We start from the raw sequence: 26,466 nt of genomic DNA on the forward strand, positions 1-26,466 counted from the left end.
CAAAGATTTGCCTATCCAGAAGGCGATCAGTCAAGGGTTCTAGTCAGCAGGAGTGCTGAGTTCTGTGAGCAGAGTGGGTGGACACGCATCCATGGGAATCCTGATGTTCTCTCAGAGAGTCTGTTTGATTCTGCTGAGGAGGGAGAGGTTGACACTGAACCTGCTGCTGAGGATCAGGTCTCTGACCAGGAGCAGGAACAGGGAAGGGCATCTCCAAAGGCTATTAAGCTGGAGCAAAGGAGTGCGCCTTCATCTCCCACCAGTCCAGTGCAGAAGTTCAGAAGACGCAGTAAGTCAGAGGGGGAGTCTTCTGGTGATTTGGACACACTAGCTGGCCCCAGTGGGTCAGAGGGGGCACCTGAAGTAGTGATCAGGCATTCCACACGCACTACTAAAGGGATACCTCCAGAGAGGTTCGAGGTCACTAGTGTGTGGGTTGGTTTGGCACAGTGCAAACCAGAGAGTTTTGAGGAAGTTCAACAATTGCCTGAAGCAGAAGCCAGGAAATGGCAAGAGGCAATGGGAAAGGAGTTGAACTCAGTGAGGTCTCTAGGTGTGTTCTCCACCACGAAGCTGCCAGCAGGCAAGCAGGCCATGAGCTGTCGCTGGGTTTACAGGATTAAGCCCACAGCAACTGGAGAACCGCAGTGCAAGACTAGGCTAGTAGCCAGAGGGTTCACACAGCAGAAGGGGCTGCATTACACTGAAGTGTATGCTCCTACTTCCCGGAGTGAAACTCTGTCCATGCTCTTAGCAGTAGCTGCACAAAGAGGGCACCAAGTGCACCACTTTGATGTGGATGTGGCTCAGACCTGAAGGAGGATCTGTACATGCTCCCTCCTCCAGGGTTCGAGGGCAATGAGCCAGATGCTGTGTGGAAACTGCACAGGTCCATTTATGGCTTGAAACAATCTGCCAGAAATTGGAACATGTGTCTGAATGGGTTTCCAGAGAAGTCTTGCAGACAGCTGCCTGTACCTGAAGGGGTCAGGAGAGACACAGGAGCTGGTCTTGGTGTTTGTGGATGATATCATAGATGTGTCGCAGACAGGGAAACAGGTGCAAGGTTTTGCCAAAGAGCTTGGGAAGCATTTTAAGCTCAAAAACCTTGGTCCGGTAAAGATTTACCTAGGAGTTCAGATAGACAGATCTGAGAAGTTTTTTGCTCAGTCAGAAAGGCAAGATTGAGCAGTTGCTTGAGATGTTCAGGATGTCTGAATGTGCAGGGGTCAAAATGCTCATGGAGACAAGCTATGTGAAGGACGGTCAGCTTAGGGATTGTTCTGAGTTCCAAAACCCTGAGGTTTTTCAGTCAGCACTGGGAATCTGTTGTATCTCTCCCAGTGGAGCAGACCTGACATAGCATTTGCTGTGAATTTGCTCAGCCAGGGGGCTACAAAGCCTAGTGTGAGTGCCTGGCTTGGCATCAAGAGAGTGCTGAGGTATTTGCAGGATACGAAAGATTTTTGCCTCACGTTGTCAGCTGAAGGTGACGCACAGCTCACGTGCTGCACTGACAGTGATTGGGCAAATCTTGGAGAAAGGAAATCGGTGTTGATAATATGCAGCGTCCCGTGTACAGCGGAAGGATGAGGAGTACGTGCCACATACTCTATATTGCTTTATTTACACTTCAAAGCTGGTAGATTACAGAAAAACATCTTGACTCTGCCGGAGCAGAGAAAAGCATCCTCTCTCCTCTAAAGCACGGAGAGAACAACAACTGAACTGCGAAGAACAGTGAAAAACAGGAAACCAGTGTACGTCACATCCAGTCTCCCTTTCCCGTGGGAAAACCCAACAGTAACTGACTGTGGAATGTAAACATTGTCTTGTGACAAGCACTTTCGCTGCACAGTGAAAGAGAGCAGAAACCAACAATCGGGTGTCTGGGATGGTAGTGAAGTTTGGGGAATCCCTAGTTGGGTGGAAGTCCCAAAAGCAAAGTCTTATTGCACTTTCCTGTACTGAAGCTGAGTTCAGTGCGTTGTCTGATTTGTGTAGGGAATTGGAGTTCTACCGGTGTTTGGTCCAAGAGATCTGTGGGGGTAGTTGCTTGCCCATTACTGTTTGGGAAGACAATCAACCTTGTCTGAAGTTGGCAGAGTCAAGTCCAGAACCAAACATTTGGACATACGTTTCCAGAATGTGTGTCAAAGTGTCCTGGCAGGCTTGGTGCGGCTGAAGTACTGTCCAAGCCAGGAGAACCTGGCAGATGGGTTCACTAAACCTTTGAGCTTCCAGGGTCGTGGGGAGTTCTGTGAAGGGTTGTTTTGGGGTAAGTGGTTGTACTTACAGTTTCCCTCAGTATGCGGGACAAGAGGAGGTGTGAGGAAAATCAGAACTTGCAGGGTTAAACAGTTCTGTGTATCGTCCCTGCCTACCGAGGTGTGGCTTGTTCACATACGGAAATGTTTCTTTGTGTGTGAGTTACTTTCGTTTTCCGATGACGAACAGTGCCGGATGCTAGTCTAACACAACACACACACCTTATTTCTTCCACACTTCAGTTGGGCAAGAAGAACAAGGTCACCTGCTTGAGGATATATGTGAGACACTGACAAAAATGCCCCCCTGGCCAAGTTCTGTTGCTGGGTCGCTGAATGACAAGAACACTCTTCCAATCCTTGCCCACATACTAATCAAAGCCTCCCCAAATTAAATCATATATATACCTATTGCGACGACACCGGCCCTCTTAACCAACCTCTTTCCACATCCCATGCGCTGAGATGGCTTCTCGCTGCTGTGAGTTTTTTGATTGGGTGTGAGATTTTCCTTCTGACTGAAACTCCCTCCATAATCTCGGCACTGAAATAGTTTCTGCCCTTGGTGACTAATGTTATGTTGATGGAAGTATGTGCTTTCATTAAAGCCTTTCCTACATTTCAAGCACTGATCTGCTTTCACTCTGTATGAATTTCTTCATTGGAAGCTAGACTCCTCTTGGAAGGGAAGCTGTTTCCCCATTTCTACTACACTTTGTGCCCTGTATGAGTTTTTTGATGGACCATGAGACCTGCCCTCCTTCTGAAAGTCTTTCCACATTCTTGGCATCGAAATGGTATCTCGACGCTGTGAATTATTTGATGGGAATTGAGACCTTCTTTCCAACTGAAGCTCTTTCCACATTCCAAGCACTGGTAAGGTCTCTCCCCAGTATGGATTCTTTGATGGGAAGTGAGATTGTGGTTGTGACTGAAGCTCTTTCCACATTCCAAGCACTTATATGGTCTCTCCCCTGTATGAATCATCTGATGGGAAGTGAGATGGTTGGTCGTCCTGAAGCTCTTCCCACATTCCAAGCATTGATATGGTTTCTCCCCTGTATGAATTTTTTGATGGGAAGTGAGACTTGCCTTCTGGCTGAAACTCTGTCCACATTCCAAGCACTCATACGGTTTCTCTCCCGTATGAATTATTTGATGGGATGTGAGCTGCACCCTCTGACCGAAGCTCTTTCCACATTCCAAGCACTCGTAGGGTTTCTCCCCTGTATGAATTCTTTGATGGGATGTGAGATTGGCCCTGTGACTGAAGCTCTTTCCGCATTCCAAGCACTGATATGGTTTCTCCCCTGTATGAATTCTCTGATGGGATGTGAGACTTACCTTATGATTAAAGGTCTTTCCACATTCTTGACATTTAAATGGTTTCTCCCCTGTATGAATTCTTTGATGGTAAGTGAGATAGGAGTTCCGACTGAAGCTCTTTCCACATTCCAAGCACTGAAATGGTTTCTGCCCTGTATGAATTCTTTGATGGAGCATGAGACCTTCCTTCCTTGTGAAGCTCTTTCCACATTCTGGACATTGAAATGGTATCTCCCCACTGTGAATTATTTGATGGGAAGTGAGCCTTGCCTTCTGGATGAAGCTCTGCCCGCATTCTAAACACTTATATGGTTTCTCTCCTGTATGAATCATTTGATGGGAAGTGAGATGGGAGCTGCGACTAAAGCTCTTTCCACACTCAAGGCATTGAAAAGGTTTATCCCCTGTATGAATTATTTGGTGGGATGTGAGATTCACCCTCTGACTGAAACTCTTCCCACATTCCAAGCACTTATAGGGTTTCTCCCCACTGTGAGTTCTTTGATGGGCAACGAATTTCGTGCTCTGACTGAAGCTCTTTCCACACTCTTGGCATTTAAAGGGTTTCTCTGCGCGATGAATTCTTTGATGTCGATGGAAGCTTGTGCTTCTATTAAAGTTCTTCCCACATTCCAAGCATTGATAGGGATTCTCACCTGTATGAATTATTTGATGGGAATCAAGACTACTCTTCCACCTGAATCCCTTTCCACATTCCAAGCACTGATAGGATTTCTCCTCACGGTGAATACTTTTATGTCGATGGAAGTTTGGAATTGTATTAAAGTTCTTCCCGCATTCCAAGCAGTGGTAAGGTTTCTCTCCAGTATGAATTCTTTGATGGGAAGTGAGAGTGGCACTACGAGTGAAGCTCTTCCCACATTCTGAGCACTGATAGCCTTTCTTCCCAGTGTGCTTTCTTCGATGGGAACGGGAGCTCTGACTGGAGCTCTCTCCACACTCCCAATCTTGATATGGCTTCTCCACTGTGTGGATTGTGTTGTGGTCTCCTCCATTCTTCATTTCCAATCCATCACCACCTACAATGAAGACAGAAACTAATTAGATCCTCAGGAAGAAACAGAGCCCCCAATTATTAAGCAATGCTAATGAATGTTTGTGAAAGGGAAAGAATGGAAGATGTGAGGTCTTTCTACAGAGGTCATGGCCTTTGTTGAACAGCATTCACGGTCTGATGGCCTGGGACTTGGGCTGCACTGGATCCTTTGCCTCAGGCGGCATCTGAACCAAGTCTGGGGCCTGATCCTGAAGAGCCCGAGTCTGCACAGGTTCCCCTGCAACAAACACCAGCTGGGCCAAGTCAGGGGCCTGAGTTTGCCCTGGCTCCAGATGCAGGGATGACCTCGTTGCCTTCAGCTGGGCCATCCCTTACAGCTGCTCCACTACCGGTTGGGTCAGGGGAGGCTGAGGCGGCCCCTGGGTCTAGTAACCCACCGACATCTCCCAAGCTGCAGAGACTGAAGTCTGAGAGAAGGAGAGACCTGAGTACTCGCAGGAGGAGTGCTCGCCTTCGGGTGAGACAGGGAGGTGAGTCACCAGGGGATCAGAACCAGCTGTTACTCCAACACAGATAAAAGGCTGCTGGACCCCGCCCCAGGTTGCGGGAGCAATGTTGCTGTTTGCCAGAACCTGCCTGTGATCCTGTGCCTGACCTAGCCTGGTTTCCTGCCTTGGCCCTGTTGGACTGACTCCTCGCGGAACCTTTGGATTATGGACTGGACCTGGACTGCGTTTCACGGGTTACCCCTGGGCCCAGCACACACGGACATATTTATGGGAACCAGAGGTTTAAAAAGTCTGGCTCTTTTCTAGGATGGATTTAGTTTGCCACAATCATGAAATCCATTGGTCTTCTCTTTGAAAAATGGGCAGAGGCTAAAACAAAAGCCTAAAACCTGACAGAAATTACCCCAACTTCCCTAACAACTCTGTGTGTGAATGTTGCCTCTAAAATCCTGTGGAAAGGGTGACTAGGATTCCAGGTGGCCCTTTTTATCAGTTAGGTCTGTTCTCAACTGTCGACTGAGAGAGAGAGATTTTCTGTGAGAGCAGCTGCTGCTTGTTTTATGCTGCTATGTGCCTCAGAATAAGTCCATAAAGTCTCATATAGATAGAAGCACATGTCAGTCACTCTTAAGACTGAATGTAGCAGGATTATCTGATGTTGAATTATTTTGGGGTTGTGTGTGTAGCTTATTATGTCTTGAATAACGAATGGAATACAGAGGTACCTCAGGTTAAGTACTTAATTTGTTCCAGAGGTCCGTACTTAACCTGAAACTGTTCTTAACCTGAAGCACCACTTTAGCTAATGGGGCCTCCCGCTGCTGCGATTTCTGTTCTCATCCTGAAGCAAAGTTCTTAACCTGAAGAACTATTTCTGGGTTAGCGGAGTCCTGAAGCGTATGTAACCTGAAGCGTATGTAACCCGAGGTACCACTGTAAATGTACAAATAATCAAAATCGATTATATCCATCATTCTGCCCGGACACTGAGGTCCAGCTCCGAGGGCCTTCTGGCGGTTCCCTCACTGCGAGAGGCCAAGTTACAGGGAACCAGGCAGAGGGCCTTCTCGGTAGTGGCGCCCGCCCTGTGGAACGCCCTCCCATCAGATGTCAAAGCGATAAACATCTACCTGACATTCAGAAGACATCTGAAGGCAGCCCTGTTCAGGGAAGTTTTTAATATGTGACATTTCAGTGTATCTTTTATCTTTGTTGGAAGCCGCCCAGAGTGGCTGGGGAAACCCAGCCAGATGGGCGGGGTACAAATAATAAATTATTTTATATATATATATATATATATATATTTGCTTTCGTAGATTTTCACGGGTACAGGAATGCAGGTTTTGGTGTCCTCGGGTGTCTTCCCGTGTAAAAGTTGGGGTGTCTAGGCGACGTTTCGACGAGGTCTCACTCGTCATCTTCAGGCTGGTGCTTTCGGCTTCTTGTTACTGGAACAGAGCGGGATCTCAATGTTTGAGTTCCTATAAATACTGTAGAGGGGGTGTGGTGTCTAGCCTCCAATGTTCTGGGCAGAGAGGAAGTTCCCAGGCTAGTGTGCCTTTTCTTCTTTTGTTCCTTAATTACTTGAGAGATACCTTGAGTGATTTCTTGAGTGATATCCTGAGTACCACTTAGGTGGGTCATTAGGTGTGGATTAGTTGCTAAAGTCTTTGTGTCTTGACCTCTTGAGGCACCGGCCTGAAGATGACGAGTGAGACCTCGTCGAAACGTCGCCTAGACACCCCAACTTTTACACGGGAAGACACCCGAGGACACCAAAACCTGCATTCCTGTACCCGTGAAAATCTACGAAAGCAAATATATATATATATATATATACACTGCTTATAAGCACATGTAAGCGTGTCTTAGTATATCAAGTAATATAATGTGTTCTGCTTAAACTCTAAACAGAAAATCTTGTGCAGTCTTTCCTAGGAGGGAAAAAGAGCTATATTTTTTTAAAGGGTCAAACAACCTGGGGCAACCTCAACGCATATAAATACCGCAGATAAAGGGTTCTCTCTCAGAAACTAATGTTAATATTTTGACCACTTGATGCCAGTGTTCTCTTAATTATTCTCTCAAAAACAATTTTTAAAAGCAGATTAAAAAGAAGAAAGATTTTTTTACGATAGAGGAAATTTTAAAGTGGAATAGGAGATGTGGGTGGCGCTGTGGGTTAAACCACAGAGCCTAGGGCTTGTCGATCAGAAGGTCGGCGGTTCGAATCCCCACGACGGGGTGAGCTCCCGTTGCTCGGTCCCAGCTTCTGCCAACCTAGCAGTTCGAAAGCACGTCAAAGTGCAAGTAGATAAATAGGTACCACTCCGGTGGGAAGGTAAACGGCGTTTCTGTGCGCTGCTCAGGTTCGCCAGAAGCGGCTTAGTCATGCTGGCCACATGACCCGGAATTTGTACGCTGGCTCCCTCAGCCAGTAAAACGAGATGAGCGCCCCAACCCCAGAGTCGGCCACAACTGGACCTAATGGTCAGGGGTCCCTTTACCTTTAGAAGACTGAGAATAGTGTTAGACAGACTGAAAGTGATACTATGTATTGAGGCAGATGTCTCACCACCAGAGAAGTTATTGAAAATTTAAAGAAAGTTTATGGATTTACAAGATTTCATCGCAATTTAATAAAAAACTTATTTAGTCTAAAACATGAAGAAAAGAAAGATTACCAGAGTCATGTGACAGAATTTTCACTATTATTGAAAAGTTAAAGCTGGCAGAATATTCTATGTCTGAAGAACAGTAAGTGAGCAATATTCTAGAATCTCTTGGGATTTTTTTGGACATTTTCATATCCAGAATGGATGGCAATCCAAATTTAACACTCTGAATTAACAAAGGAATGCGTTGAAAGGAGAGAAGAGTCTTCAATCAGATTCTCTAACTCAAGCTTTGTTTCTCAGAGAAGTAACAAGGGCAGTCATAAAAAGATTATTTTCTACAACTGTATTAAAGGCAAAGGTAAAGGACCCCTGGACTGTTAAGTCCAGTCAAAGGCGACTATGGGATTGCGGCACTCATCTGGCTTTCAGGCCCAGGGAGCCGGCATTTGTCCCAGTCATGTGGCCAGCAGGACTAAACCTCTTCTGGCGCAACGGGACACCGTGACGGAAACAAGAGCGCACGGAAACGATGTTTACCTTCCTGCTGCAGTGGTACCTATTTATCTACTTGCACTGGTGTGCTTTCGAACTGCTAGGTTGGCAGGAGCTGGGACAGAGCAACGGGAGCTCACCCATCATGGGGATTCAAACTGCTGACCTTCTGATTGGCAAGCCCAAGAGGCTCAGTGGTTTAAACCCCAATGCCAGCTGCACTCTTACAGTTGTAATAAGGAGGGACATACAGCCAAGTTTTGCAGAGCTTCAAAGGTGAAGAAATCTCAAAGTAAGCAATCAAACTGCAACTGAGCCAGAAGATACCATTATCTTGTTCTACGCAAAATGAGTCTGTCAGATGAGAAGTCATAAGTGAAGTTGGTTGACTCAGGAGTATGTCCATGCGTCACAATGTAAAATTCATTGGTGGTATGAGAAATGTTAACTGCTGATGGTGAAATTTTATGGAAGTGAGAGCTGGACCATAAAGAAGGCTGATCACCGAAGAATGGATGCTTTTGAATTATGGTGCTGGAGGAGACTCTTGAGAGTCCCATGGACTGCAAGAAGATCAAACCTCTCCATTCTGAAGGAAATCAGCCCTGAGTGCTCACTGGAAGGACAGATTGTGAAGCTGAGGCTCCAAGACTTTGGTCATGTCATGAAAGGGGAGGACTCCCTGGAAAAGACCCTGATGTTGGGAAAGATGGAGGGCACAAGGAGAAGGGGAGGACAGAGGACGAGATGGTTGGACAGTGTTCTCGAAGTGCCTGGCGTGCTCTGGTCCAGGGGGTCACGAAGAGTCGGACACGACTAAACAACTCAACAACAGCAACAACAATGGTATAACTGTAAAATATGTGGTAAATGTACGGGATATTTAAAATGCAAACTGGGAAATAAAGTATAGCAAATCAGAGTGTAAGATGTTATTTATGTACCACATATATAAGTTGTAATATTCTGAATCTAAGAATATTTAAGACTAAATGACCTGGGGCAACTTCCACGCATATAAATACCACACTGTGAACCCTACATTTAAGAAGGCCTGGTTAGTTCAGATCATCCTGGTCATTGTTTGAAAAGGCGTAACTGGAGGAAGAATATTCACGGAGAAAACAGTTGATACCCTTCAATTGAGATGCATCAAAATATCGGCGGTTTGTGACATAGAGATACGCGTGGAATTTCAAAACAGATATTATGATCCAGCAGGGAGCCTTACGGAGGGAGTCCAGGATCCCACGATTCTCCTCCATGACTTCCTTATGCAGAGCTCTCTGGTCAGGATCCAGCAACACCCATTCCTCATATGTGAAACGAATAGCGATATCTTCAAAGCACACCGGACCCTAAAAGAAAGAGGGAAATGTCCTCCTCTTAGCCAACATAAAGATGATCTACTCCACATTGCTCTGTGGTTGTCATGATTGAATGGGGTTGTTTTGTGCACATGTTCAATACGGATGCTTATTTTAACATCTTAGTGGAACTCTTTTATTGTGTATTTAAATTATGAGTATTCATCCTTGTGGGGTGACACTGTCCTTGGTGGTGGACACGTTCTGCTCCTTCTGGGGTGGTTTGTCCACCTTTGGTCCCCATCCTGCACTCTGCTCTCACCTGTGGCTCCTAGAAGCTGTCAGCATGAGACAGCGGCCACAATCCTGGGAACAGCTTTGACTGACCGGCTAAACCAGGTGAAGGGAACCAATGGCTCTTAAACCCTCAATGAGTTAGGGACTTGCCTGTCCGTGCTAAGACTAGTTTCAGCACACTGAGCAGAAGATAACAAGAGTAGGTCCCACAGTCGAGTTGGTGGTTGCTCCCTGTTCTACAGAGGGAAGAGAGGAGCAGATGGGGGTCGTCCACCTGGGAAGGGAGCCCAGCTAAGAGAAGGAAAACTTTGATCCTAAGCCTCCTCTGCCTTGCGGGTTATCTTTGGGAGAAGAAAAGGCTACGGAGCGAAGCCAACACAAATCTGGAATGAAGTCCCTAAGGTGGTTGGATGGAGCCTTGTACACCTACTTCCAGCAACTCCTACAGCCCAGGTATGCTTTCCTTTGGACCACGTCAGAGAGGCCAAGAGTGAGGTTTTGCCGTCTGGGCAGCCCAGGACCTCCGTCCACACTGCCCAGGCTTGTGCCCCAAGGAGGTCAGTTTACTGGTCTCTGCAGCCACAGCAAAGGCTGTGATTCTCCAAGAGTTTGACTTCACCCCCGGAGGCGCACTCCATGGTCTTTCGAGCGCCAAAATGTGCAGCTGAGTTAGATGAATCCTGGCACCTTTTTATGGTTTGTCAGCTGCGTCCAGAAAATTCAATACATGTGCGGAAATCGTGAAGGGCCACTTTGACAGAAGCCAAGAAAAGGAGAGAGGTGTGTTCGGCTCAAAGGCTGCCCCACCCCTCGGCCTCTTTCCCCACAAGTCTCCTTCCCCCTACCTGATCGGGTTCCACAGACGCTGCTTCTCCTTCGCCACCAGGAAAAGACGGAGGAGGAGGTCTTGCTGCCATCGTTCTCTCACCTGCAAGAGACAAAGTTAACTGGGAAATCCATAATGTATTGTTCTCTCTGAGGTTCAGTTGTACAGACGACCCTCAGAAAAAAGTCTCACCTGCTAAGCATATTTCAACACTTTAACCCATATTTTATTTGTGTAAAAATACTGTCTCTGCTCCTCTGGGCTTTTGGTCTCATATGTCTCCCGTCAAAACATGAAAATAACCCAATTATTAGCTTCAAAAGCCACTAAATATTACAATGAAAATTCTCCTTCTTCCTTACCCACTGGCCTCTCTCTGGTGTCCATCGGAGTCCTCTCTGCCTCAAAGGAATCGGGGCCCATTTCTGCGAACAGATCCTTTCCCTGAAAGAGTAAGAAGGATTCAAAAGAGAAAATGAGGGATTAGAGAACAAAAACTTTAGGGGTATCAGATCTCATTCCTTGGTTGCTACCCAAAAAAGGATGGGTCATTACTAGAGATTTTGAGATGTTCAGAGCCCCTTGGGAGCATCCATAGGAAAGTCTCTCTCACCTGCTTCCTCTCCCCTGCCTGACTCAGGAGGAAACCTTCAGCCAAGGCCACTGCCTGGGAACTGGTCTCCGCTCCACATTCCCTCACCCAGCTCTCTATCTCTGGTGGAAGGACAGCCAGGAACTGCTCCAAGATCACCAGGTCCAGCATCTCAGCTTTCGTGTTCCTTTCTGGCTTCAGCCACTGATGGTCTAGTTGGCAGAACCGGCTGCAAACTTCTCGGGGTCCTTCGGCCTCCTGGCAGCAGAACTCCCTGAACGGCTGGCTCTGCACATCTGAGCAGAGAGTGTCCTCCTCTCCCAGGATCCTTTGCATGGAGTTTTCCCAGAATCCCCCACTTCTCCCAGTCTGCATATCAGGGTCTCTTCCCGCTTCAGGACCAGCTGAGTCTTGCTGATCCATCTGTGCTCTCAGGAAGCCTCCAAGAGATCAGAAGGAATCAGAAGGAATCTTCTGCCACGTTCTGTCTGTGCGAATCAGAAGTGCCAGCAGATCCTACAAAGCGAATGTGTTGCTCTGTTATAAAATTGATATACCATCAGGAGAAGTAAAACGTTCATGCAACAAGCCTTCATGCTCAGAAAATTGAACTAACTACTGGCCAGTTGCTAATCCCCCTTTCGTGAGCAAGGTTCTGGAGTGGGTGGTCAAGGACCGGACGAAGGCACTCTTAGAGGAAACTGATTTCCTCGAAACATACAGGTCACCCTGTATGATGACCTCTGTCAAGAGAGAGACAAGGGAAACGTCCGTGTTAATTCTCCTCAACCTCTCAGCGTCTTTTGATACCATCGACCGTGGAGCACCTGTCCCAGTTAGGGGTGGCCCCCCTTTGCGCTGGTCCTGGTCCTACTGGGGTGTTCCCAGAGGGTGTTGCTTGGGGAGTGCTCTTCAACCTCATGGAGCCTTCAGTGTGGGGTTGCTCAACATCTATATGAAACCTCGTGAAGAGGAGGAATACCCCTGTCCTCAACTATTTATTGAGAGTACAGGGCTTTATCCAGACAAGACGGAGGCCCAGTTAGTGGGGGGTTCCCTAGACCGGATAGAGTTTGCTGTAGAGTTTTGTATAGTTTGCTATGCAAAATAGGTTCTGAAGGTTGACATCCATACCAATGACCAAAGTGACAACTGACAAAGAAAACACGTGAGCCAATAGACTTCCTTTTGATTAAGGAAAGAAAAGGGCTGAGCAATGTTAGAAACTTAATCCAATAAGAATACTGGATCTTCCTCTATTTGCCCTGCTAACAATGTTGCCCTTTCTGCTGTCTCCTGGTCTCCTTGATCTGCCAGAAGAAAAGACACAGTAGCAAACCCGGAGGGACCTGGCAAAGAGGAGGAATAATACCCCCCCCCCTCAACTCTTTATGGAGAATAAAGGGCTTTATCCGCAGCCTCCCCCCCCGACCCCTCCCTCCCCAAGGGGGCAGAGCCCTGCCCCCCCTCGCCCCCCCTGCAGGATCTGACCTGCCGCCCCCCGCCCCGACCCCCCCCTTCTCTCCACGGCGAGACTCACCCCGAGAGAGGCAGAAGGGGGCTGGCAAGGGAGGGGCCTGGGCCAGGGAGGACCTCGCCCCCCCAAGACGCCACTTCCGGTCCTCTCTAGGAATCCGGCTCTGCTCCTTTTAACCCTTGGCGAGCCGAGAGGAACCTCCTCCTCCTCCGAGGCAGGAACCACGTGCATCGCCCCCCCCAGAGATGCATTATTTGGGAGACCCCCCCCCCAAGAAGCAGGGGACCCCTCACATAGGAGAGTCTGGAAGGGGGCCCGAGGGGCGTCTAGTCCAGCCCCCTGCCAGGCAGGAATCTCAGCTCCAGCATCCCTGACGGAGGGACCCCCACCATGGGCAGAAACCCCCTTTCCCCCCCCCCCCATGTCCTCGTTGTTGTCTTCCAGGTCACTTTGGGTCCAGAGAGGAGAGGGAAGAGAGGGGGGGCCACTCTCCTGCGCCAGAGCCAGAGCTGTCAACATTTCCCTTTGTTAAAGGGAAATTCCCTTATTCCGAATAGGGTTCCTCGCAAGAAAAGGGAAAAGTTGACAGCTATGGCCCGAACTGCCTGGGTCTCCCCTCCTGGGAATCTCCCCTCTCCCCCCCCCCCGGGTGCATTGGGAGAAGGGAGAATCTCAGGGCCGCCTGCGGTGCCCCCCAAGTCAGGGAGCAGAGGGGCCTGGCCCCTTCCTCTCGGCCAACCAGGGAGGGGCGTGAGTTTGCAGGAGCTCTGCTCATCATTTGCGTCTGTAAGCTGAGGTACCACTGTATTCCAAAAAGAAGGGAAAGAGACAACACACACACACAGCCGCCACCTGCGCTGCATCTGCAAAACTGTATCAGGCCATTTTAAAAAGTCCCGGCTTTCGCCAAATAATTCTGGGAACTGTAGTTTGTTCAGGATGCTGAGCGTTGCTAGAAGACACCCCCCAACCCCACCTCCCTTTCCAGTCGCAAAGCTGCCCTTCCAGGAGTGGTTTACCAATCTTATTCGTTATTGTTCGTTATTGTTCGTTATTGTAGTGAAATAAAAAATTGAAGGTCATATATATATATATATATATATATATATATATATATATATATAATAAATGTTCATAAATGTACCAACCAAGCGCATACATAGATGTGTGGACCACATGTCTGGAGCAGCACAGGAGGACCGCCCTGGAACCATTTTGACTCCCAAAATAACCTCAAATTTTTCTATGCAATATCGAATCAAAATGCAAAAGCCTCCCCATTGTCTTTTCCTTCACAAATCCTGTCTTCAGGGTACGTCTGTGTATGAATAGGGTGAGCCTGTAACCTGGCTCAGAAACTAAGTATTTGTCATTACAAAAGACTGGCCAGGCTCCCCAGGGTATCCAATCAAGTGAGCATTAACAGGTATTCTTGGGCCCAATCCCTTGTTCCAGAGGACCTCCCTGGGCAGAGGTGGAAGGGCAGCAGCAGGAAAGGGGGCAGGAAAAGCCTCCGGCCTCATCCTGGCCCCCAGGGACACACCCCACATCATCTGCGCTAAAGATCACTTGGGGAAGTGATCTTGGGGGGATGGAAGTAACCAAAGAAATGAATAGCAGAAGGCAATGTACTACTTACTCTGAGGTTGGGGTATTTCCGGGCAATGGCCAGCAGCAAGGAAATGCTGCTGGCCGCTAGTTCTTGAGCCTCCCCACTTTCCCCCAGGGTGTATCCTCGGAGGTCCTGCAGGAGGAAAGAGCGTCTCAGAGTCAGGGGCCAGTCTGGGCCAAAGCGGCCCCCACTGCCCCCACCACGGAGTCCCTGGCACTTCTGGACCATGAGGGGTTGCCAGCTTTGTTCTTGGACCAAATTGGGGGCCAAACAGGCTCTGTGCCCCAGAAATGGGGCAGTCCATTGGGTAAGGGACGGGGGGGGAGATGACAACCCTAAAACCACCCCTGATGCCATCGGGACACTTATGCTGAGAAGGTGGAGGAGGGTGCCAGGGTTGGGGGCTTCCATAAGGAGACTCCCCAGCTGAAGCCGGAAGTGCCTCTTCAGTTCCTGCGGGAAAAGAGAGAAGAGAGTGTGAATGCTGGGCTGGATTCTGCCAGTGTGTGACGAAGAAGAAGAAAGAGCCGTGAAGGGAAGTCAAAACCAAGGACATACTTCTCTCTCCTCCTCCTCCTCCTCCTCCTCGGCCCCTTTCAGCACGGCCTCCAACGTCCTGTGCAGGATGGCACTGATCATATTGCAGCTGAATTTGGGCCTCAGCATGCTGCAGAGATGAAAGGGAGATGGTTAGAGTCTCCCTTGCCCCTTCTCCCTCCCGCCTGCTCTTTCCCCCTGGAGTTTTGCCCCACCCCACCCACAACCCCATCCACGGCAGAGACCACGTGGCGCCAGGTAAGCCAGTGGCCCTCCTTTTTTGGACAGAGGAGGGCAGGAATGGGCATGGGGGGCAACTAGTCTTTTCTGCTGCTCCAGAGAAGCGGACACGAAGCAATGGTTCCAAACTACAAGAAAGAAAATTCCACCTAAACATTAGGAAGAACTTCCTGACAGTGAGAGCTGTTCGACAGTGGAATTTGCTGCCAAGGAGTGTGGTGGAGTCTCCTTCTTTGGAGGTCTTTAAGCAGAGGCTTGACAACCATATGTCAGGAGTGCTCTGATGGTGTTTCCTGCTTGGCAGGGGGTTGGACTCGATGGCCCTTGGGGTCTCTTCCAACTCTAGGATTCTATGATTCTATGGATCAACTCCCACCCAGAAAACTACGTCCCCACTGTGGAAGGACGTGTGGATGCAGAATTGGCCTCCACAATCACTTATGGACTCACGGTTAAAACTCAATGTTCATGGAAGTCAATCTTACTCAGCTACGAGTGATAGAAGAAGAAGAAGAAGATATCTGGTCGTAGCACTCACCTACTCTTGTAGCGGGAAAACCTCCAAATATTCATATAAAAGCAATCCAACACCGGACTGACACTGTTCCAATGCTGTTCTGCTCAGAAGGAAGATGGCTACCAGAGGAGGCACTTGGGGCAGCCATCATCCCTGAAGCATGAGACCACGTACCCAGCAACCCTTCTGCCTGGGTGATAATCACTGCCCTCTTGGTCTCTGAGTGCCAGGCAGGTAGCCATCTCAAGGACAAGAGTGGATCCAACCTACATGGATTGGGGACTTGGCCAGGACAAGACGGGACACTCAACTTGGCTGGGAAACAGGAACATGTATATATTTTATTTTGTTTTACTTAATGAGTGTAACGTGGAGGTCAAGGGAGGGAAAGGGACAAACCTGATACTCAGGTGTCCACCAGAAAAAACTCCAAGTTTGTGACACACACACACACACACACACACACACACACGGAGAGGAAGAGAAAGGGATGCTACTTACAGCCCTGCCCATGTTGTCAACGAAAAGATCCCACCCTCCTATCTAAAGTAACTAACTATCTAAAATGCCCACCCAAGCCTAAATCTGACCCCAACCCCTGCCCTAAGTCTATACCTAACCCCCGCCCTAACCCTACACTCAACCCTAACTACTCTATGTAAAAAATAAAAGTATACAAAATATATACAGAATATGCACAGACGTGCACAAAGATATAAAACAAAAAACAAAAATATTAAAATAAAGAACAAAAATAAAATAAAATAAAAGTGTTAAAAGAAAAGAATAAAAGAAAATCAAAATAAATAAAATAAACAAATAAAATAAAAGTAATAAATGAAATCAAAATAAGAAAACGAAAAAAGAACAAATCACTAATCTTCCGCTTACTCTCCGCCAACTGCCGCCACCACCTCTCTCCTCTGACCTCTCCTCACTAACCCACAATGGCTGCCTGCAAGTCAGTGGCTTTTAAAGGAGAAGCAAGAGATGTCACAAAGGAGGGCGGGTCCTTGTCACCGTGGCAACCCCCCCCCCCAAGACCTGGCCCCACCTGGCCCCTCCTGAGTGCTGATGCTCCTCTGTCAGAACTCTGGAGGCACCTGCTGTTCCGCCTGCAGAAAGCTCTGATCCCAAACTCTCTAGCCCCACGACTGGCTCTGCCACGATAAATCCTTTTGTTTCTAAGGTGCTTGGTGGCTCTCTTTTTCTACGTTTGCTGCGGGGGGGGGGGGGGGCTTAATAATATCACTATCCTTCTGCACTCTGTGAATCAAGCAGGGGCATGGAGTTGCAAGCATTTGTAACTTCTGCCACAAAATTTTCAGGTGGAACTCAAATCGGGAGAGAAAAGGGTATATGCAGCCTGCTCTTTCCATGTGGGTGGCACATTTCGTGGTGCGTGCAAGTTTAATGGTGGGCCATAACATTAAAGGGACACGGGTGGCACTGTGGGTTAAACCACAGAGCCTAGGACTTGCTGATCAGAAGGTCGGAGGTTCGAATCCCCCCCCCCCATGGGGTGAGCTCCCGTTGCTTGTTCCCAGCTCCTGCCCACCTAGCAGTTTGAAAGCACATCAAAGCGCAAGTAGATCAATAGGTACCACTCTGGCAGGAAGGTAAACGGCATTTTGTGGTGCAGGCTGTGCCCATGGCCATGATATTTGATCCGATCGTGACTTTGGGCTGATCTAGTGCAAAAATCATGAAGAAATCATGTTTTTTTTAAAAAAAAATAATCATGTTTTTTAACCATGTTTTTGTGACATTTCAGTACCACAAAACAGTGGATGTGTGATTTTTTTGGTTCTGCCTACAGACAAATCCATGAGGATCCGTGTAGATCTGCCTTTTACCCAGACCCTTTTATACCCTAAACCGCCCTGTGCCCCCCCCGAAACCCCTTCCTCCCTCCCCGCAGACAAAGCTCGCCCCCCCCATGCCCTGCACCAGAAAGAGCGATTGGGGGACGACTCCCTTTGGGGGCTGAGTCCAGGGGTCACTCTGCAGCCCTTGTCCCCCAGTGCCCCTCCCTCCCCGACAGGGCAAAAGATGAAGAGGGGACTCCCTAATCTGGGGGGTCCCCCATACAGAAGCTGAGCAGCCCCCCTTCTCCCCAAAGCACCCCAAGAGAGGATCCCAGGAGGGAAACTGAGGCAGCAGGCGGAGGAGAAAGGAAAAAAGACCCCCAGCCCCACCCCCGGCAGGAAGGGACCTGGGAGGGAGGGGCTTCTGCTCCGAAGGACCTCCCCCCCCTTATTTCCTGGCCTTTCCAGGAACGCAGCTCAGTGCCTTTTAACCCTTGGCGTGCTGAGCGCAGCCGGCTCTCCCCTCTCCTCTCTCCATCTTCAGCAGGAAGACCCAAACTCAAAGATGCTGAATTTGGGGCGGCGGCGGGGGGGAACCCCCTTGCCCTTCCGAGCTGCTCTGCGCCTCAGCTAGAAAAAACGAGGAGCAGGAAACCCCATGCTAGAATTAACAGCTGTTGAAAAAAGGATCTGGTCCTTTTTCTGGCCAAAGGGAGAGAATAGTTCACAGCGCCGGCGGGGCGGGGGGGGGGAGACACCTCTCTGGGGGTCTCACCTGGTTCCCCCTGGACGGGAGGGAGAGCGAGAGAAAGCGGGTGCCCTTGGTTCGCAAAGGGTTAAAGGGAACGGAGCTACAAGGGAGGGGTCCTCAGAGCAGAAGCCCCCCCCCCTTGTCTTTTCTGCCAAGGATGCGCAACTGGGTGAGCCTCTTCTGTTTCCTGCCATGGGGTGCTTTGGGGGAGAAGGGGGGTCCCAGGACTGCAAGGGAGGATGCTGGGGGGGGCATGGGGGGGCCCTCCATGTCGAGGAGCAGAGGGTGTTAAGCATAATGATTTAATTTGCTGAAATGGAAATGTTGACTTACTTTAAATTTCCTTTTCTCTGGCCCAGTTGGCTCTCGCAGAATTGGCCAGGTAAGAATCTGGCCCTTAGAACAAGGAAGTGGGGACCCCACCCCACTCATCTGTCTGCAGCACTTTGGAGGTTCCTGGTCTGCTCCGCAGAGGACCTGAAGGTCCATGAATAATCATAGTTTAGAGGTCCCGGGCCCTAAGGAAGTCAGGCTATCCTCCACCAGGGCCAGGGCCTTCTCGGTGATGGCTCCAACCTGGTGGAATGCTCTGTCCCAGGAGACCAGGACCCTGCAGGATTTAACCTCCTTCTGTCGGGCCTGTAAGACAGAGCTATTCCGCCTGGCTTTCCATTTGAACTTAGCCTGATCTTTTATTCCCCTTCCTTCCTTCCTCCTCCTCTTTTTATGAAGATTCCCCGCTCTGGGATCCCACAGCTCATTCTCCCCTGGTCTCCTCGCTGGCCCAGATAGGACTAATTCAGCCAGCTAGCCCTGGTGATCATCTATTGTTTATTGGATGGATTTCCCCCTAAACTGATTTTTGAATTCCGAATTTATTGTTATTCACGTTTTATACTGTACTTTATGCTTTTTTTGTTGTTGTTGCATCAATTAAGTGTTTTAAATTTGTTGTTAGCCGCCCTGAGCCCAGTTTTCTGAACCGGGAAGGGCGGGGTATAAATAAAAATTTATTATTATTATTATGCTGCAAAATGAAACTGAAGCAGGGAGGAAACAGGCAGTCCAACCTCTTTTGCCCCAAATTTGCCCCAACAAAAAAGGGGGGTAGATCACTGCCAGTTTTTAACTGTGTGTAGATCGCAGTCCCTTGGGAGTTGGCCACCCCTGTTTAGCGGTTCATCAGTTTTATCACAGAATTGTGGATTTCCATTGCAGGATTTGCTGGCACCTCTGATTCGCACAGACAGAACGTGGCAGAAGATTCCTTCTGATTCCTTCTGATCTCTTGAAGGCTTCCTGAGAGCACAGATGGATGAGCAGGACTCAGCTGGTCCTGAAGCGGGAAGAGACCCTGATATGCATACTGGGAGAAGTGGGGGATTCTGGGAAAACTCCATGCAGAAGATCCTGGGTGAGGAGGAGACCCTCTGCTCAGAGGTGCAGAGCCAGCCATTCAGGCGGTTCTGCTACCAGGAGGCCGAAGGACCCCGAGAGGTTTGCAGCCGACTCTACTGCCTGGCCCATCAGTGGCTGAAGCCAGAAAGGCACACGAAAGCTGAGATGGTGGACCTGGTGATCTTGGAGCAGTTCCTGGCTGTCCTTCCCCCAGAGATGGAGAGCTGGGTGAGGGAATGTGGAGCGGAGACCAGTTCCCAGGCAGTGGCCCTGGCCGAAGGTTTCCTCTTGAGTCAGGCAGAGGAGAGGAAGCAGGTGAGGTGGACCTTCCTCTGGAAACTCCCAAGGGCTCTGAACAAGAGATAGAGTATCCCCAAACACTCTACTAAGGGCCCCCTTTTTTTTGGAATGCATCCAAAGAATGAGATCTGATACCTGCCAAGTTTTTGCTTCTGTCATTCTTTTTCTGATCCTTCTCCCCATTCTCTGTTTTGAATCCTTGTTGCTCTTTCAGATAAAGAATCTGCTAGCAGAAATGGACATTGATTCCTGTGAGGCAGAGAGGACTCCGTTGGACACCAGAGAGAAGCCACTGGGTACGGAGGAAGGAGTTGTTTCTCTCTTTGGTCACATTCTGTTGAGTTTGAAAGTAATTCGTGGGTTATTTTCATCTTTTGTAGGGGAGACACTTGAGGCCAGGAGCCGAGGGAAGGAGAGGTGTGTTTTTACACAACTAAAATATGAAATGGGTAAAATGTCAGAAGGGAATAAGCAAAGGAAACTTTTTTAGAAGTTCCGTCTGTAGTTGGAGATGCACTCCTGAACCTCAGAGGGAAGCAGGCATTCATGGCTTCCCACTACCCCTTGTCTCTGGCAGGTGACAGGATGATGCCCACAAGACCTCCTCATCCGTCTTTTCATGGTGGTGAAGGGGAAGCAGCGGCTATGGAAGCAGATCAGGTATCCAAGGTGACTCCTTCCACCTCCTGCTTTCTGTCAAAGGTGCTCTGGAGAAAGGTGGCAAATGACATTATGTACTGAGAATAAGGTCTAAACCACAGAGCCTCTTGGGTTTGCCCATCAGAAGGTCAGGGGTTCGAATCCCCACGACGGGGTAAGCTCCCGTTGCTCGGTCCCTGCTCCTGCCAACCTAGCAGTTTGAAAGGACCTCAAAGTGCAAGTAGATAAATAGGTACCGCTTCGGCGGGAAGGTAAACGGCATTTCCGTGCGCTGCTCTGGTTCGCCAGAAGCGGCTTAGACATGCTGGCCACAAGACCCAGAAGCTGTACGCCGGCTCCCTCGGCCAATAAAGCGAGATGAGCGCTGCAACCCCAGAGTCGGCCACGACTGGACCTAATGGTCAGGGGTCCCTTTGCCTTTACCTTCCCTTAGAATCATAGAATCGTAGAGCTGGGGTCCCAAGGGTCATCTTGTCCATGACGGGTGGCCATCTAACCTCTGCTTAAAAGCCTCCATGGAAGAAGACATCACCACTTCCCCAGGGAGACGGCCCCAGTGTCGAGCAGGAAGTTTTTCCGTAGCTTCAGTCAAAACCTCCTTTCTCTTAATTTGAAGTCATGGATTGGAGTGCTACCCTCCAGTTCAGGAGAAAACAAGCTTGTTCCCTCTTCAATGGGACAGCCCTTTGTATTATTATTTGTTAAAAAATCGCAATAAATAAAAAAAATCACAATAAAATACACAACAATTCCCTCTTTCTTTTAGGGTCCGGTGTGCTTTGATGATGTCACCGTCCGTTTCACGGACGAGGAATGGGCATTGCTGGATCCTGACCAGAGAGCTCTGCATAAGGAGGTCATGGAGGAGAATCGTGGGATCCTGGACTCTCTTGGTAAGGCTCCCTGCTGGATCATAATATCTGTTTTTTTTTTAATATATATTTATTAAAATTTTTAAACATAAATGCAAAAATAATGAACAATGTAACATATATCATAACATAATTTCTTAACTTCTTTGGACTCCCTCACGTCTCCCGCTCCCACTTGCATCGTTGTCAATTCTTGCCCGCAATTTATCATCTTGTTTACATTCTTGTGTCCCATTCATTTAGAATATAATCTAATAATTCTCCCAAAGGTTTATGATTTTTCCTCAATCTCACTTATCATCCTAATTGCATCTAATTTAGTGGTGCTCAATTATTTATGATCTAGCCTCCATCTTAACATTCAACCAAATTACAGTGCTTTTTTAAATAAATCTTAAATTTCTTCCAATCTTCTTCAACCTTCTCTTCTCCCAGGTCATAATATCTGTTTTGAAATTCCAAGCATATCTCTATCTGATTAAACATCAATATTTTGATGGAGCTCAACAAGTGTCTAGGATTCTAATGTCCGCACCATGAACCCTGAATGGAGGGATATCAACTGTGGCAAACCTCCAATATTTTGATTGAGCTCAACAGGACAACCTACAGCTCCTGGAATTCTCACACCCCCATGGAGAGCTATTGCCTGTTTCATCTGCGAATATTGTTCCTCCAGTTACGGCTTTTTCATACCCGATCAGACTTGTCTGAACTCACTGAGCCTTTTTAAATGTAGGCTTTAGAGTGGCTGGGGAGATTGAGGTAGCTTCTGCCAGGTGTGTTTTGTTTTTCGTTTTTGCTTCTGTCCGTTTTCAAAAAAAAGAAAAGATGACTGACCTTGGAGATGGACTGGATTCCATGAATGGGCCAAACAAAATCCATCCCAGAAAAGGGACAGGCTTTTAGAATCTCAGGTTCCCATAAGTATGTAAGTCAATACCAGTCAAAAAAGGCAGTGAACTCTGCAGTAAGGTCTCACATCTGACTCTCTTCAGCTCGTCCTCTTTCACAAGCATTCATTAGCATTGTTCTAGAATTACAGAATGGACGCGGGTGGCGCTGTGGGTTAAAACACAGCGCCTAGGACTTGCCGATCAGAAGGTCAGCGGTCCGAATCCCTGTGACGGGGTGAGCTCCTGTTGCTCAGTCCCTGCTCCTGCCAACCTAGTAGTTCAAAAGCACACCTGTGCAAGTAGATAAATAGGTACCGCTCCAGCGGAAAGGTAAACGGCGTTTCTGTGCGCTGCTTGGTTCACCAGAAGCGGCTTAGTCATGCTGGCCACATGTCCCAGAAGCTGTATGCCAGCTCCCTCGGCCAATAAAGCGAGATGAGTGCCGCAACCCCAGAGTCGGCCATGACTGGACCTTTACCTTTACCTAGAATTACAGACTCCATCTCTTTCTGAGGCTCTAATTAGCTTTTTCCTTGTTTGTAGGTAATGATGAATTAGAAATGAAGAACGAAGGAGATATCCACACAGAGGAGAAGCCTTATCGATATTTGGAGTGTGAAGAGAGCTCCAGTCAGAGCTCCGATTTCACTTCTCATCAAATAAATCCCACTGGGAAGAAACCCTATCAGTGCTTGGAATGTGGAACGTGTTTCAGTCAGAAGGCCCATCTCACTTCACATCATCGAATTCACACAGGAGAGAAACCGTATCAGTGCTTGGAATGCGGAAAGAGCTTCACTCGGAACGAAAGTCTCACTTGCCATCAGAGAAGTCACACAGGTGAGAAACCCTATAAATGTTTGGAGTGTGGAAAGAGCTTCACTCGGAAGGAAAGTCTCACTTCTCATAAGAGAATCCACAGTGGGGAAAAACCTTACCAATGCTTGGAATGTGGAAAGAGCTTCCACGCAGGCACAAACTTCCGTCAACATCAGAGAATCCACTGTGGGGAGAAACCATTTCAGTGCCAAGTGTGTGGAAAGAGCTTCATTAGGAAAAAAGATCTCACTTCCCATCAAATAATTCATACAGGTGAGAAATCCTATCATTGCTTGGAGTGCGGAAAGAGCTTCACCTGGAAGAAAAGTTTCATTTCCCATCAAAGAATTCATACCGGGGAGAAACCACACAAATGCTTGGATTGTGGAAAGAGCTACAGTAAGAGGGTTAATCTCATGACCCACCAGAGAATTCACAGTGGCGAGAAACTGCACCAATGCTTAGAGTGCGGAAGGAGCTTCACCTGGAAGGAAAATCTCACCTCTCATCAGATCATTCATACAGGGGAGAAACCCTTTAAGTGCTTGGAATGTGGGAAGAGCTTCAGTAAGAGAGTCAATCTAACGGCCCATCAAAAAACTCACAGCGGGGAGAAACCTCATCAATGCTTAGAATGTGGAAGGAGTTTTACCTGGAAGAAAAGTCTTACTTCTCATCAGAGAATTCATACAGGTGAGAAGCCCTATCAGTGCCTGGACTGTGGAAAGAGCTTCAGTCAGAGCGCTCATCTCTTGGTCCATCGGAGAATTCATTCAGGGAGGAAACCGTATCAGTGCCTGGAATGCGGAAAGACCTTCAGTCAGAGCGCCCATCTCACTGCCCATCAAAGAACTCACCACAAGGTGAAGCCATAGCAACTGTTGTCTTTAGGAAACTTTAATTATCATGCAATTGCAACGGCGTTCTTGGTCTTTGGCCACCCAGCAAAGAGGCTGACCGTGCCTCTCAAGACCGTTGAATGCACACTTGACATCCGATTGAGAAGCAATTCACGTACTTCCATCTTGAGAGCCACCAAGTTGCAAATTTGTGGTGCTCCTGACCACCACTGTCATCTTCAGCATAACCAGGATGATGGTGGTGTCAGCTTCAAGCTCTTCCTGGTGTCTGCTGAACGCACACAGGACACTTCCTAGGAAAGCCACGCTTTCCTCTGCGAGAAGGTATAGTCAAGAATTCCGTTCCTGCCGTCCTCTGTCGATAATTGACAGAGGGCAGCGCAATGGAACAGCATGGAAAGAGGTTTAGATGGAACAACACGGCTTACTCCAGGGGTAGCATCAGACACCTTTTCCCAGGCCATGTGGACAGAGCACCAGATCTTGACCAGAGGGACATTTTTGTCAGGGGCTCGCATATATTCCTCAAGTAGGTGACCCTGTTCTCCTTCTGTCCCAGTGTTAACTGGGGGAGTCTATCACAATGGATGAGGTGTTTATGAAACTGTGCTGGACGCTTGCAGGGTCTCTAGCCAAGGCCTTGCCGCTCTCTTCACATAAGGGCTTGCGCACCACATACTGTGGGTTCTAACACTCCCAAGAAGTCTTCTCCTCCAGATTTTGAAAGGTGCAACTTTTGTCTATATAACTTTAGCCTATGCGTATCCTGCCTACCAAACTATCACCTGCGATGCATCCATCCCCAGCTATTACTGAATGTGAAGGTCTCTATTGTAACATTAGAACATGTTACAATATGCTTTGAAGGTATTATTATTATTATTATTATTATTATTAAAGATTTTCTTGATTTACAAAAGTGTTAGCAATGTCTCTCTTGCGTATTCCTCCCCCCATTTAACATTTTTACAAATCAGTTTCATTTGTTGAGACATTAGGAAGAAAAGGGGGAAAGAGGTGGGGCGGGGCGGGGATGTTTCTATTTTACTTACTATATGTTCGGTTTGGTCTCAGCGTTACTCATGCTGGTTCTCTGCTGTTCACTTGTGTTCCTTTGGTGGTGAGAGAGGTTGGGGTTGGCCTAGGGTGTGGTTGTTCATTTGTGGTTGGCTGTGGTGGTCTTTGTTTTCATGAGTGAGTGGGGTGGGTGGGTGTTTTGGATCAGGTTAGCCATATTGATTTGTATGCTGTTGGTGGATATTTGTCATTGTCTTGTTGGACTGTGTGTCATAAAGGGGAGCCATACCGGGGTAAAGGCGTCTTCTTCTGTTTGTCCCTGTGTCAGTTTCAGTTTATTGGTTAATTTTTCTAGTAGGGCTGTTTCCCATACTATTTGGTACCATTGGTCCATGCTTACTCCTGACAGGTCTCTCCAGTGTCTGGCTATGATGTTTCTGGTTGCTGAAAGTAGGTGGGTTATGAGTTATTTGTGGTGTAAATGGGCATTATTGTCTTGGAAGATGTTTAGTAAGGCCAGTTCTGGGGTGATTTCTAATACTTGGTTATTTTACTTATTTCTCACATGGCTTTTGTCCAGAATAGTTGGATTTTGGGGCACTCCCACCACTCTCTGTCTCTTGACATCAAGCAGGAACCTTGCTGTTCTCTTTTTGGTGCCTCCTTAAGCTGTATTTGTTCAAGCAAAACTCATTTTTTGTAATTTCTTTCTTTTTTTTTTGATAACTTTATACATTTTAACATAACCATTTCAAACATTGAAATACAAGGTTCTTTTGAACCTTCGGACCCGTAGGTTCCATGTTTAAGGTTAAATTTGCTGCATCTTTTACCATTATCCATCTGTTATATAACAATAAGTATCATACGATTTTAACTCTTTAACTGGAGTATGTGGAGATGGCGAAACTGACGGGGAAGATCCGAAACAAGGAAGATCAAGAATTTGAGTAAATTTGTAATTTATTTAAAGGACCACTGTAAACAAGCAAGACCTTGCACACACAGAGATGTATCTCAACACTGCTAATTTTAACATCTTGGCTGTTTTTATTTTAATTTTGCTGTGGAATTTATTTTTAATTTACAATTTTAACATTTCTAGTAAACCACTGAGATGTTTTCTTACCATCGAGCGGCATGTAAATATTATTATTAAATCCCTCCCATGTATTTTTGTGGAGTCTTTTTATGTATGGAAATCTTGTGATAGGGACTCCTTCGCAACCCAGCCAAAATGGGGGGGGGGGGATAAGGAGCTCTTGCATAGAAGCATGGAACTGAGAGTTGCAAGAGACCCCAAGAGCCATCGCGTCCAACGCCCTGCAATTCAAGAACCTCAACTTAAAGCATCTATGACTAATAATAATAATAATTTATTATTTCTACCCCCCCACCCATCTGGCTGGGTTTCCCAGCCACTCTGGGCGGCTTCAACTGAATATTAAAA

The 26,466-nt window shown here is 47.7% G+C and overlaps 4 protein-coding genes across 11 annotated transcripts in view; 1 reads left to right on the forward strand and 3 right to left on the reverse strand.

Moving 5' to 3' along the window:
- The window catches only part of LOC310837217 (uncharacterized protein), a 277,947-nt gene that overhangs the window by 27,176 nt on the left and 224,305 nt on the right, over window positions 1-26,466 (reverse strand). The gene's annotated exons all lie outside the window — the stretch shown is intronic.
- On the reverse strand, window positions 1,886-12,875 carry LOC310837327 (uncharacterized protein). Its single transcript, XM_083723727.1, has 6 exons — window positions 12,793-12,875; window positions 11,274-11,768; window positions 11,023-11,104; window positions 10,680-10,762; window positions 9,462-9,588; window positions 1,886-4,633 (listed from the first exon to the last, which is right to left on the reverse strand). Exons 2-6 carry the CDS (start codon window positions 11,673-11,675, stop codon window positions 2,976-2,978), a joined length of 2,352 nt encoding a protein of 783 aa, XP_083579853.1. The 5' UTR covers window positions 11,676-11,768; window positions 12,793-12,875; the 3' UTR covers window positions 1,886-2,975.
- Window positions 14,288-15,062, reverse strand: LOC310835500 (uncharacterized protein; the record flags this gene model as incomplete). Its single annotated transcript, XM_083720124.1, has 3 exons — window positions 14,900-15,062; window positions 14,711-14,794; window positions 14,288-14,473 (listed from the first exon to the last, which is right to left on the reverse strand). Exons 1-3 carry the CDS (start codon window positions 15,005-15,007, stop codon window positions 14,288-14,290), a joined length of 378 nt encoding a protein of 125 aa, XP_083576250.1. The 5' UTR covers window positions 15,008-15,062.
- On the forward strand, window positions 17,938-24,918 carry LOC310837493 (uncharacterized protein). Of its 5 annotated transcripts, XR_014560561.1 has the most exons (8): window positions 17,938-18,363; window positions 19,413-19,907; window positions 20,107-20,188; window positions 20,470-20,552; window positions 21,319-21,445; window positions 22,864-23,412; window positions 23,833-24,323; window positions 24,701-24,918. XR_014560561.1 is itself a non-coding variant. In XM_083724157.1 (6 exons), the coding sequence occupies exons 2-6, from the start codon at window positions 19,506-19,508 to the stop codon at window positions 24,012-24,014; spliced, it is 1,845 nt and encodes a 614-aa protein (XP_083580283.1). In that variant the 5' UTR covers window positions 17,975-18,363; window positions 19,413-19,505; the 3' UTR covers window positions 24,015-24,918. The 5 variants fall into 5 exon arrangements, 2 of the variants coding, with proteins under 2 accessions (XP_083580283.1, XP_083580284.1); XR_014560563.1 differs by lacking the exon at window positions 17,938-18,363 and having other exon boundaries at window positions 19,275-19,907; XM_083724157.1 differs by having other exon boundaries at window positions 17,975-18,363; window positions 22,864-24,918.

The sequence above is a fragment of the Podarcis gaigeae genome (genome assembly GCF_964106915.1).
Source record: "Podarcis gaigeae genome assembly, chromosome: 2".
Classification (NCBI taxonomy): domain Eukaryota; kingdom Metazoa; phylum Chordata; class Lepidosauria; order Squamata; family Lacertidae; genus Podarcis; species Podarcis gaigeae.

Bases quoted from the DNA above. Each gene is read 5' to 3' on its own strand.
- LOC310837327 (XM_083723727.1), bottom strand. From the start codon at position 11,675: ATGGATCAGCAAGACTCAGCTGGTCCTGAAGCGGGAAGAGACCCTGAT. The intron at 11,105-11,273 runs GTGAGAGAGACT...TTACTCTTTCAG, and splicing joins AGGCAGGGGAGAGGAAGCAG to GGAAAGGATCTGTTCGCAGA. The intron at 10,763-11,022 runs GTAAGGAAGAAG...TGTCTCTTGCAG, and splicing joins CACCAGAGAGAGGCCAGTGG to GTGAGAGAACGATGGCAGCA.
- LOC310837493 (XM_083724157.1), top strand. From the start codon at position 19,506: ATGGATGAGCAGGACTCAGCTGGTCCTGAAGCGGGAAGAGACCCTGAT. The intron at 20,189-20,469 runs GTACGGAGGAAG...TGTCTCTGGCAG, and splicing joins CACCAGAGAGAAGCCACTGG to GTGACAGGATGATGCCCACA. The intron at 21,446-22,863 runs GTAAGGCTCCCT...CCTTGTTTGTAG, and splicing joins TGGGATCCTGGACTCTCTTG to GTAATGATGAATTAGAAATG.